Source organism: Sus scrofa, chromosome 5 (genome assembly GCF_054392235.1).
Source record: "Sus scrofa isolate SSC_HxYL_T2T_F1_AM1 chromosome 5, Sscrofa_HxYL_maternal_Yorkshire_Landrace_v2.0, whole genome shotgun sequence".
NCBI classification, from domain to species: domain Eukaryota; kingdom Metazoa; phylum Chordata; class Mammalia; order Artiodactyla; family Suidae; genus Sus; species Sus scrofa.
In genome coordinates this window covers 24,299,663-24,313,319 of record NC_139387.1, presented here as the reverse complement: position 1 = coordinate 24,313,319, position 13,657 = coordinate 24,299,663, and the positions used below count along the sequence as shown (strand labels likewise).

The 13,657-nt window shown below is 32.7% G+C and overlaps 2 protein-coding genes across 2 annotated transcripts in view; both read right to left on the bottom strand.

Moving 5' to 3' along the window:
* Window positions 1-13,657, bottom strand: part of LOC146403237 (olfactory receptor 6C3-like) — a 555,083-nt gene that overhangs the window by 121,717 nt on the left and 419,709 nt on the right. The gene's annotated exons all lie outside the window — the stretch shown is intronic.
* LOC100155510 (olfactory receptor 6C2-like) lies at window positions 6,471-7,406 on the bottom strand. The gene has a single exon (XM_084955923.1). The coding sequence runs from the start codon at window positions 7,404-7,406 to the stop codon at window positions 6,471-6,473; it is 936 nt and encodes a 311-aa protein (XP_084812049.1).

Sequence of the window (13,657 nt, the reverse complement as noted above, 5' to 3'; positions counted from 1 at the left end):
ACTATGTATCACACGCAGTCTTTACAAATATACGAACATTAATTCAAAAAACATGCATTGAGATACATAGCTTGTCCCATGCTATTTTCAACTTTGATATACAAGAATCTATTTTTAACCTAATAATATTGACCTGAATCATTTAAATTTTGTCTCATTTCAGTCCATTGTATTAGTGTAACATCTGAGTTTAAATCAAACTTTGTTGTTATGAATTTATACTCTTTATCATTTTTCACCATTTAAAAATGCATTTCTATGGTTATGCACCAGTTTATTTTGTCCCTTATGAATCAGTTTACATTCTTTTCATTTTTACAATTACAAAAATATTTAAAAGAAGAATAATTATACAAACTAATTTTGGGAATATTGTCAGAGTAATTGATAGATGTAAAATTTCTTCAGTAAATTGGACATTTCTCTTTGGAATTACAATGTACGAGTCCCATAGGGAAAAGTAATAAAAACTTACCTTTAAGACAAGAATATGAGAGAACTTTTGGACATACACTCCTGTTATTATTAGCTGTTAAGATGTCCTTTACAGCAGGATCATTAATTTGACCAAAGTGTGATCTGAATCAGGACTGAGTGGCAGGATTTTTGATGGTATAATTTGCATAGAGTATGCCTATTTTAGTTGTACAGTTTGATGAATTTTAGCAAATTCACTTACCTCTGTAATCAGAACCACATTAAGAACAGAATATTTCTGTCTCCCTCAAAAGTTTCTCTAATACGTTTTTCTTCTTATCATTCCCCATAGCTCCTATCTCAGGCAAACACTCATGTACTTTCTGTCATTATAGAGTCAGTTTACAAAAAGCCTACTGTGTTTTCTGAGTTTTATACTGTTAAATTATATAGTACATATGCTTTTGAGCCTGAACTTTCACTTGGCATAAAGTTTTTTGAAATTCCTCCTGGTTATTGCATGTATCTGTAACTCATTTTTAAATTAAAGCTTTATTTAAAAGGGTGAGGAGTTCCCATTGTGGCACAGTGGAAATGAATCCGATTAGGAACCATGAGGTTGAGGGTTCGATCCCTGGCCTTAACCCCTTGCGGTGGGTTAAGGATCTGGCATTGACATGAACTGTGGTGTAGGTTGCAGACCCGGCTCAGATCTGGTATTGCTGTGGCTGTGGCGTAGGGCGGCAACAACAGCTCCAATTAGACCCCTAGTCTGGGAACCTTCAAATGCCGTGGGTACAGCCCTAAAAAAGACATAAAGACCAATAAATAAATAAATGGGTGAATAACATAAAATTTATTCTTTTAAAATATATAATTTGGTGGATTTTAGTACATTGATAGCATTTTTTAAATCATCATTATAAAATGTTTTAGGATGTTTTTATCACTCCCCAAAGAAAACCATTAACAGTCACTTCCATTTTCCTTACTTCTAGTTGCTGGTAACCAATAATCTATATTCTGTCTCTACAGAATTGTCAATTCTGGAATTTTTTCATGAATGAAATAAGATATGCAGTCTCCTGTGACTGGCACTTTTACCTAGCATAATGCTTTCAAGGATCATTCATGTTGTAGTATGTATCAGATTTTCATTTTTTTTAGACAATTAATATCCCACTGTGTTGATATATCACACAGTTTATCCATTCATCCAGTGATAGGCATTTTTTTCATTTTCTGGCTAATATTATGAATACTACTACTCTGAACATTCAGGTTCAAGTTTTTGAGTGTATATACATATATATATTATATATATATTTTTTTTTTCAGTTCTCTTTGGTATGTACTAAAGAGTAGTAGTAGGTCATTTTGGTTACTCTATGTTTAATTTTTGAGGAAAAAATTACCATCCCAAAATTACAAAATTTTACTCCAAAATTGCGGTACTATATTATGAATAGTGAGCCATGAAAGATTGTTGCAAGATCTTCATATCTTTTACAATTTTTTTTTCTTTTAGGGCTGCACCTGTGGCATAAGGAAATTCACTGGCTAGGGGTTGAATCAGAGCGACAGCTGCTGGCCTATGCCACAGCTCTGTAAGGAGGGATCCAAGCCACATCTGTGACCTGCACCCCAACTCACGGCAACGCCAGATCCTTTAACCCACTGAGCTAGGCCAGGTTTGGAACCAGCATCCTCAGGCATACTGGTTGGGCTTTTTACCCCTGAGCCACAACAGGAACTTCCTGTCTGTCTGGGTTTTTTTTCAGTTTGCTTTTGTCATCCTAGTGGTGTGAAGTGGCATCTCATTGTGCTTTTGATTTGCATGTCCTTAATGACTACAAGTGTTGGTGTTCAGCATAATGACTTGAGTTATGTATGCTGTGAAATGATTACCACAATAAGTTTAGTGAGCACCCATCATTTCATATAGATACAAAATTAAATAAATAGAAAAGAGATATTTGTTCCTTGTGATGAGAACTCATTCTCATTCTCATCACATAAATAACTATAAATAAATGTATTCTCGTCACATAAACGAATAAATAAATAGAAAAGAGAATTCCTTCCTTGTGATGAGTTTACTCTCTTAACAAGTTTCAAGCACAGCATATAGCAGGGTTAACTATAATTGCCATGTTCTACATTCCATCCCCAGCACTTACTGTTTACATAACCTATAGTTGTACTTTTTGACAACCTTCATCCAATCCACTACAAATCTTGTCTCTTTATCTCTGAGATTTTTGTTTGTTTTTTGCTTTTGTTTTTTAGATTTCACATATAAGTAAAATTATACAGTATTTGTGTTTCACTGTCTGACAACTTCTCTTAGCATAATTCCCTCAGGGTCCACCCATGTTGTTGCAAATGGCATGATTTTCTCCTTTTCTATGGCTGAATAATATTCCATTGAATAATGTGTAACATGTACACCTTCAAGGGGTTTTCTTCTTTGCATTTTTTTATTTTCAGTGAACTAGTTTTAACAAAATAAAGTGCAATTTATTTTTTTTTTCACTTGGCAATAGACATTTGATATTCTATCATTTTGTAGATAGAAATACATTTGAAAAAAAGTTTCTTTATTTACACCCCTATATCAAACTCTCACATAAAAGTGGGATTGTATAATCAGTGTTTGATTTTGATTTTTTCCCTTCGTCTCATTCTACATGTGATTATTGATGATTGCATCACTTAGTTTCTGTTTCAGATAAACTGAATTAAAACTTGTCTTCCTTTAATATTCTACTTGCTTAGTAACTATCTACAAATAAATAAATGTTTCATAAGTAATCTGTAGTTAAACACATACACATTCTCATGTTAAAATTTTCCAACCCAGAATATTAATGGCCTTTCTTTTGTTTTTAATTTTATATCCCTGTAAGAGAGTCCATGCATTCTTTATAGTACATTTACTTTTATGTTAAATTTATTCCACTGTTATTAAAATTTTGACTATCATGACTAAAATAAAACAAGCTCATTTATTTCCTGTTGCTTATTTCTATCACCACCTACTGCTTTTTAAATAATTTCCACCTCTTTCAGCTAGAACACCAAATTCCATTATTAATTCCCCTTCTTTCCAATTCGAGTTTCTTGAGTTTTCTGGATCTATAAGAATGTCCTCAGGTTAAAAAAGCAGCTATATCTAATTTCATCATTTTTAAGACATCAATTGTAAAACATACTATGTATCACTATTGAAAAGAAAATGTTGCCAGGTAAACTATGAACAATGATAGATGTCATTCATTGTTTGACATATCCTGATTCCAGAAAGGCAAAATGTGAATAAAGTAATTTAAAATCAGAGGTAATAATCAATAGTTTTTATTTATTCTTTCCAATATTTATCCTGATTGTTTTGTTTTCTAGAGCTATTACATCCCCAAGATCTTCCAATAAAATATTGGCCATTTCTATGTTTTACTCATCACATTCATTCAGGAAGAGTTTACCTATGCTACTGGATTTTTTAAATAATTTGTTTCATTTCCTACCCATAAAAGTTAAAATTTCCACTTACTATTTTTAATTTTTTACTTTTTCAAATTTAGTAGCATATGTATAAATTCCTCTCTTTGGGGCTAGCTTACATTTTGTAAGTAATAAATATAGTTAAGATAGCAGAATTCCTACTCAATAGCAGGAAAGCAAACAGCCAAATTGGAAAATAGGTAGAAGACCTAAATAGACAGTTCTCCAAAGAAGGCATACAGATGACCAACAGGCACATGCAAAAATGCTCAATATCACTATTTATTAGAGAAATACAAATCAAAACTACAATAAGGAACCACCTAACACCAGTTAGAATGGCCATCATTAACAAATTGACAAATAACAAATACTGGAGAGGCTGTGATGAAAAGTGAAGCCTCCTACATTTTTTCGTGGGAATGTAAATTGGTAAAACTAGTACAAAAAATAGAATGGAGGTACCTCAGAAAACTAAATACAGAACTACCATAGATCCAGCAATCCCACTCCTGGGCATATATCTGCACAAAACTTTCATTTTAAAAGATATATGAACCCCTATGTTCATTAAAGCACTAGTCCCAAGAGCCAAGACATGGAAACAACCTAAATGTCCATTGACAGATGAATGGATTAAGAAGGTGTGGTACATATACATAATGGAATACTACTCAGCCATAAAAAGAACACAGTAATGTCATTTGCAGCAGCATGGATGAAATTAGAGACTCTCATACTAAGAGAAGTAAGTCAGAAAGGGAAAGACAAATACCCTATGATTTACCACTTATATCTGGAATCTAAAATATGGCACAGAAAAACCTATGTACAGAACAGAAACAGACACACAGATGTGGAGAACAGACTTGTGGTTGACAAGGGGAAGAGGGGGGGAGAGGGATAGACTTGGGGTTGGGGTTACTAGATGCAAACTATTACATTCAGAACGGGTAAGCAATGAGGTCCTACTGCACAACAAAGGGAACTATATATCCAATCACAGGTGATAGAACATGATGGAAGATAATAAGAGAAAAAGAATGAATATGTATATTTATGACTGGGTCACTTTGCTGTAGAGCAGAAATTAACAGAACATTATAAATCAACTATATATATTCTAATAAAAAATTTTAAAAATCCACAGACTTCTTTTACTACAGCTTTTCCAGTGTTTCAGATAATTTGTGATGGCATGCCTTCATTGAAGTGCTTTCCAGATATTAGTTAATTTGTTAATCAGTGAATCCTTTCCAGCAATTAGTTAGTTTGATAAAAATAACTTAATATCTCAAAAATCACATTTGTGTATTTTTTTCAGCTCTTTCTGTCTATCTATCATTTCAATGCTTATAACAGAATTTGGATTACAAAAGCTTAATTTGTGTTAGATGTTGTCATGGGCTCTAAAATACACTGGGGAATGTTTTTCTCTTGACTCACAGCAGAAAATACTTTCCAAAGGAAAAAAAAATGTAATCTTTCTGTGAAAATGGGCATGGTTTTCCAATCCAAATTTCATTGAATACGCAGCTCTTATATCACCAAGTGCTCCAACTGTGCTAATCCTGAGACTTCAGACCTAAATCTCTGTGATCCGTAGTACAATCCAAGCTCCCGTAACCCCTGTCTATACTCTCCTGAGCACTCTTTCCTTTCATAATTATTACTCTACTTTTCATTGCATCTTTATTTCTGAAATCTTCAATTTACAACTTTTCAATGATTTCAGCTATGCACACAAAGGGATATTTTTTAAAAATTTATTCAGTATTTCTGTGTGTTCATAACAGATATATAGATTTTCATCTATTTTCTCAGTATTGAGAAATGCTGTTATCTATTCTAAGTATTTTAAATTATATGCTTGTTCACCTACTTTAAACATTTACATAAAATTCCTCTTATTACATGTGTTTAGATATCATTTGTTTACCCTATATTTTAATGAGTTGTGATTTTATTGTTTAACTAATATTATGAATTTAATTTCTTTCCAAATTTTTTTTAAAGAAATTGACATATAAACTATTGGATACCGATTTGAATAATGAAAATACAAAAATGGCTTTAGCAACGCTTAATAGAATCTAGGGATAAGAAGTATTGGGAAAATTGATCTGACCAGTGTAATTATTAAAAAATAACTTCAAAAGATTAAAAAAAGATACACACTTCAAAAATATTCAAAGATTACAAACTTCAAAAATAGAATATTATGGAGTTCCCGTCATGGTGCTGTGGTGAAAGAATCCGACTAGGAACCATGAGGTTGTGGGTTCGATCCCTGGCCTTGCTCGGTGGGTTAATGATCCGGCATTGCTGTGACCTGTGGTGTAGGTCGCAGATGCAGCCGGATCTGGTGTTGCTGTGGCTCTGGCGTAGGCCAGTGGCTGCAGCTCTGATTCGACCCCTAGCCCCGGAACCTACATATGCCATGGGAGCAGCTCAAGAAAATGCAAAAAGCCAAAAAAAAAAAAAAAAGTAGAATATTAGTGGCCATTTATTCTTGACTTGAGATGGTATTTTAAAAATACTATTTTCTTTTACTTAGTTGAGACCAAGGCAATTCTTTTGATTGAATCCTTAAAGGCTTTCTTAACTTGATTGTTTCTCAAAGTATAAATAAATGGATTCAAAGTAGGTGAAAAAGAAGTAATGAGCAGTGAAACAGCTTTGTTAATGGTCACTTCTTCCTTTGCTGTAGGATTCATGTAGATGAAAATGCACGTTCCATAGGTGATGGAAACCACAATCATGTGGGAAGAGCAGGTCGAAAAAGCCTTTTTCCTTTGCTGCACAGAAGGGAACCTAAAAATTGTCTTGATGATATAAGCATAGGACAGAACTACACAAGTGAGAGTCATATTCAGGGTCAGCACAGCACAGATTATAACCGTCTGTTCCATGAGCCATGTGTCTGAGCATGAGATTTTCACTAAGGGAAACGCATCACAGCCAAAATGATCAATCCTGTTAGAGTCACAAAATTTCAGATTTAAACCCAGGCTAAGTGGTGGGATTAAAACACAGAGACCAGCCATCCAACAAGAGCTGATGAGAATCCCACAGACTTTGCTGCTCGTGATGGTCACATAATGCAGGGGTTTGCAGATGGCCACGTAGCGGTCATAGGACATGGTGGCCAGGAGAAAAAACTCTGTTACTTCACCAAGGTCAGTGAAACACACTTGAATGGCACAAGCATTATAGGTAATGACCTTGTCACCTGTTGCTATGCTATATAGGTATCTGGGGATGCAAGAAGATATGAATGAGATCTCCAAGAAGGAGAAATTTTTTAAGAAAAAGTACATGGGTGTTTTCAGGTGGAAATCCACAAAGGTGAGTGTGATGATGGTCAGGTTTCCAGTCAAACTCAGCATGTAGGCTACAAATAGAAAGACAAAAATCAGAACCTGTAGCTTAGGGTCATCTGTCAGTCCCAGCAGGATGAATGTTGTTATTGTTTGGTTTCTCATCACTGACTTCTGACTTCTCCCCAGTCTGTAGATGATATTCAGAGAAATTTGCTTAGAGATTACAGATCATTTTTACTGATTTAAAATTTAACATATTCAAGGTTTTATACTTTGTTACATAGAAATGTATATATTTACATTTTATGTCTATCCTGTGCTTAGGGTTTTCCCATATGAGTAAGCAGATTTTGGGGGAGGTATAATTTTATGAGTAGCACAAATGTCTTTTTACTCTCAATAATTCTCTATTCAAGGAATTCCTGTTGTGGCTCAATGGGTCATAAACCTGAGTAGTATCCATGTGGATGCAGGTTTGATCCCTGGCCTCTCTCAGTGGGTTAAGGATCTGGCGTTGCCATAAGCTATTGTGTAGGTGGGAGACATGGCTCAGATATGGCGTTCCTGTGGCTGTGGCATAGGCTGGCAGCTGCAACTCCAATTGCACCCCTAGCCTGGGAACTTCCATATGCCATAGGCGCAGCCATAAAAAAAACAAAAACAAAAAAAGAGTCTTCTACTCAAAAACTAAATCATGAAACTTCAACCTTGATTTCATGTCTTTTCTTAAAATTTTGAGTCTTTTTCAAAAAACAGTCACAGTATAACTTGCGTTCACCACATAGACTCTAGAGCAAAAGTTCAGATCTTTGTTCCAAAAAATTTTTTTTCGTTGGTTTGTTTTTCGGTGAAGTGTGCTTAATTCTTATTAAAGACATAAACCTTGCTACTTATCCTCTACCCCGGTTACACAGTCATCCCCACTTTTTTTCTGAATATGTGCAATACTTTTGTTGAGTTCATGTGTTACCTCTACTTCTCTTCCTTCTTTCAATCAAGGAACTACCTTCACTGATGCTGCATAATAAGGACTCAAAGGCTTCCAGCATACAATCAGTATTTCAAATCTTGAGGTTTTGTGACCTCAGTGAATGAAATATAGTTCCCCTTTGTATACCTAGTTTGTTGGTTTCATGAGCTGATTCACTTTATTGTTTCACATATTGCATTCTCTTCTCACTGACCTGGGAGCAGAATTGATTATGACTATTTACCCAGCTCACAATGTTTCCAATAGAGAGAAATACCACTGCTGAGGATTATGCCTCACTCCAAAGTTAGAATTTTCTTAAGACATTTATTCTCTGTTTTCCACAACTATCAAGTATTTATATCCAATTGAGATGTAGAAGGGATATACATACATATACATTTCCAGCCCACCTACCTTCCTTTCATCTTTTCTCCTAATCTCTCGGGTGATAGGTGCTTCATTGTGAAATCGTACTCAGAACTTCAAACTTTGAGTAAAAATTTCAGATTATATCTGTTTCTCTCCAAGACATTACGACTTATTCTATAATGGAAGACAGTAAACAAACTATCAAAAAGTGTGAGCATCTGTTTCCTGATTGTCCCATCTGTCAAACCAATGCTCAAAATGAACACAGGAATCGCTAATGAAAAGTTGTCATTTTAAGTGTATGAGAGGGCATTCTGATCTACTTCTATATACAGGAAGACACTATTTTTAATTTGAGGTTGATAGCTAGTCAAAGTTACCGTGAGTATTTCTACATTCAGTTAGATACAGATTTTTAAAAACACACCTTATTCATAGACAACTCCCAGGCTATGACATTTATCTACACAAAGGAAATTCATTCTAAAAATTGACGTCTCAAAATATAATCTTAAATACATAAAAAATGTGAATTATTACTGCAATCCATTTTTTTTTCTTTCCAGAGTAAAATATAAGCTAGATCCTATGAAGGGAATCACAAAGAGACAACTTCATCATACTCACTCTTCTGTTCATAAATCAGTGTCTGTTGGTTATTGAAACATAGCACAATTAAGACTACAATGTTAAAAGGTCATATTTTAATAAAGGTCTATATGTCTTTACTTCCATTGGCATAGCTGGGAATGCCTAGAACTCTCTTTGTTCACCATCTCCAACAAAGTGGAGACTTGTGTGGGATGGACTTAGTTCCATTCAAAATCTCCAAATATTTTCTTACTATCTTCATCATTGAAACAAAAATAAATTATAGTAAGGGTCAAGGAACTCTCTCCACTAGTGGAGGCAATGAATTCTAAAGCATCAGGACAGAGAGAAATGCTTTTACACTGTAAATATGACTTTCCTTTATAATTTGCAAAAAATGCCACTGAGTAACAAAAAGCCAATAGTCCTTGTGACCTACAGTCAAGGGTTGTTACTTAATTTTCTGAGTAATGAAGTTTGGGAAAAACACAAGTAACACAGATGTCAGTGGGGATTGTGTCCTTGGAGACAGGAAAATTAAATTGTTACTTAATTTTCTGAGTAATGAAGTTTGGAAAAAATACAAGTAACACAGGTGTCAGTGGGGATTGTGTCCTTGGAGACAGGAAGATGTTATAGCAGCACTTAACACAGGTCAGGAGGACAATTGTGTCATTTCAACTACATAGCTAATTTAAAAAGAAAACTTTCACAACTAGTAAGACATTTTGAAGATTTAAATTTTTTTATATTAATAAAATCCTTTATTATATCAATGTTTTATTATCATTGGAAAATTTTCTTCAGATAAGAAAAAGTTTATAAAATTACCCATCTACTAAATACATAATAGACCTTATCCTTCCAAATATTTCTTTCTCTGAATAAACTGACTATATTATAAACATTATTTATGAATACATAAAAATTTGCAATCATGTATTGTAATTGGATCCAAAACATGCTTTCATGGTTGTACAACTATATGAATTTTCTTATTGTCACTGAATTTTATATTTAAAATTTATAAAAAGGGTAGATTTTGTCATGTATATTTCATGATGATAACAACATACACTTTTATATATTTAAGCATACCTCAATTTATCACATTATCAATTTCCTTTTTCTAATTATTCACCATTAATAATGTTGGTTCTATGAATATTTCAGCCATTTTAAAACCAATACCTGAATTATATGTACCGCCATTTTTATTTTCTGAAATTAGCAACCATTCTATCAAAAGTATGCCATACAAATATTTTTCATGTGTGAAAATAATTTATAGAAGTGAAATTTATTGATATAATATTATTTTACTTAGAAAATTTGTATAATATTATAGAATCCATAAGATTAGTTGAATCAAACATTTGCTACTATAATTAAATTTTAATATAAATTATTTTTATTTTGATACCTCTTCATACCTTATTCTTTTAAATATGTTATACATGTATTTTAAGTTTTTGAGTCGTTAACAGTGTCAGTATTGATTTCTGGCATATAGTTAGTTTTATATAGTCAAGTCTATCAAGTATTTTTGCTCTTTAATTTTCAACTGTTATTGAGATGTAATTGTCATACAATGAACTGCACTATTTAAAGTGTACAATTTGATGTTTTGTGTATGTGTATGCTCAAGAAACTCTTGCCACAATCATGCTAATAAATATCCATCATTTCCCAAAGTTTCCGTGGGCCCCCTTTTAGTCCCTTTTCCTGCACATCCCTTACTGCTGCCGCTCACAGCAAGTCACCCATCTGTTCTCTGTCATTAGAGATTAGTTTGCCTTTTCTAGAATATTATATGAACAGAATCATCAGTATATATTCATTTTTCAAAAAACATTTTTCACCTTTACTGAGGTACAAATGACAGCAATTATATGCATTAAGAAGTAAAATCAAATGGATTCTCATAAATATACATTGAAGAATACCCACCACAATGAAGCTCATTAGCATTCATTGCCTCCGTTACCACTGCTTTTTTTTTAACTGGTTTATTTTTGTACTTTAATACCATTTAGAATACAACCTGTTTGTTGTGTGAATAAAAAAAAAAACTTTTTCCTTTGAGATTTTTTTCATGTGACTGAAGTAATTATTAAATAAATCATGCTTTTCCTAATGAACTGAAAATTCTTCTTTATATAACAAGCAAAATAAGCCTTTATATAAAAATAAATGCCATTTATTATCTATACTTGCATGATCTTAAATGTCCTATTGAACATTTTGTTTTTTCTTTTTTTAAATTTTCCACAGCTGTTGTAATTTTAAAAATAAGTTGAGCATATAAGAAGATATTTTCTATTATTTGTACAACTAAAGAGTATTTCTGTTTTTGACAATTCTGAACAAATGACAGTCTACTGAAAAAGTAAATGAATTATCTTGACCTTTGTAGCTAAAAACATGTTTTGAACCATTGATAATATAACTAGTGAAATTCTGATCTTTTGATTAGAACAGGAACACAGGTACAAAAGTAACTGGATCTGGGTCTAAACTTTGAAATGCAATTAAGAATGATACTGCAATATATCTGGAAGTCCTGCTTTTTTGGAAAAGTCACATATAACATTATCACATTGTTCTCAAGTTGTAGAATATCCTATCTAATGTCCTTTTTAATAGTTTTTATTTTTTCCATTATAGTTGGTTTACAGTGTTCTGTCAATTTTCTACTGTATGGCAAAGTGACCCAGTCACACATACATAAATACATTCTTTTTTCTCACATTATCGTGCTCCATCATAAGTGACTAGATACAGTTCCCAGTGCTATACAGCAGGATCTCACTGCATATCCATTCCAAAGGCAATAATTTGCATCTATTAACACCAAGCTCTCAGTCCATCTCACTCCCACCTCCTCCCCCTTAGTACCCCAAGTCTGTTCTCCATGTCCATGAGTTTCTTTTCTGTGGAAAGGTCCATTTGCACCATATATTGGATTCCAGATATAAGTGATATCATAGGGTATTTGGCTTTCTCTTTCTGACTTACTTCACTTAGCATGAGAATCTCTAGTTCCAACCATGTTGCTGCAAATGGCATTATCTTGTTCTTTTTTATGGCTGAGTGGTATTCCATTGTATATACATACTGCATCTTCTTAATCCTTTCTTCTGTCAATGGACATTTGGGTTGTTTCCATGTCTTGGCTATTGTGAATAGTGCTACAATGAATATAAAAGTGCATGTATCTTTTTCAAGGAAAGTTTTATCCAGATACATGCCCAAGAGTGGGGTTGCTGGGTCATAAGATAATTCTATGAATAGTTTACTAAGGTACCTCCATACTGTTTTCCATAGTGGTTGTACCAATTTACATTTCCACCAAAGGTATAGGAGGGTTCCCTTTTCTCCATACCCTCTCCAGCATTTGTTATTTGTGGACTTATTACTGTTCATTTTTTCATATGTCCATGCCATATTAATTTGACCATTGATCTATAATATGTTTTGATATTATATAAAGTAAGTTTCTGTTCACTAGTATATTTTTTTATATGTGTTGTACTTTCATAAAATGTAATTCTTCCATAACAGCTTTGAGATAATTTGTGCAAATAGAAAAATTTAAAACTGATTCTAATTAAAGTCGTGTTAGATCTAAATATTTAGAGTGGGGAAATTGGTATTTTTGAATGTAACACTTTGAATCCATAATAAGACCTATTCTTTGGCAGTCATATTGATTGCTTTAATGTAACAGCTTATTGCTGCTGTACTGTCACTGTCTTTGGTTTCCTTTTATCCCTTTTTCATCTAAGTTACTAAATGTTCTTATTAAGCCTGTAATTCTTCTATTATATTTCATTGACTCTAATTGTCCATGTCATTATTTCATGTACTTTATTTAATGAGAATATGTTAGTAATTAAAATATGCATGATATTAAGATGGCAGTCATGATAAGGCACATTTACTTTTCAAAGATGTAAAAATTTAAAATGTGGCTTTCCTAATTTCTAACCACAGTAGTTTTATAAGTTCATTCTGATAATCCCAAATAGTTTATGATTTATCTTATGGCATTTTGAAGATGGCAATGAAATGCTGAATATCAATGATGAAAGTGAGTATCCTCATTTACATATTTTATATTTCATTTGTTTGTTTTTAATTAAGTATAGGAAACAATAAAATTATGCAAATTTTATTTTTTTAGAAAATGTCATCTTATTTAATAGTCCATCATATTCTCATTTTACTATAAATTTATTAGGGATTATTGATTTTTATCCAGTGGTCATTTGATCAATTATTCAAAACCCATATATAATGTCCCTTCTTTAATTTTTTGTTACAACAAAATTAGGCTATATTTCATATATAAATATATACATACATATATATTTCTTTATCTATATACTTTTACTGTCTCTATCTACCTATCTCCACTTTCGTATTATTGAAATAAATCTTGATCATAGTATACTTTTTGGCACATTTTTAGATTCTA

Bases quoted from the DNA above. Each gene is read 5' to 3' on its own strand.
- LOC100155510 (XM_084955923.1), bottom strand. From the start codon at position 7,406: ATGAGAAACCAAACAATAACAACATTCATCCTGCTGGGACTGACAGAT.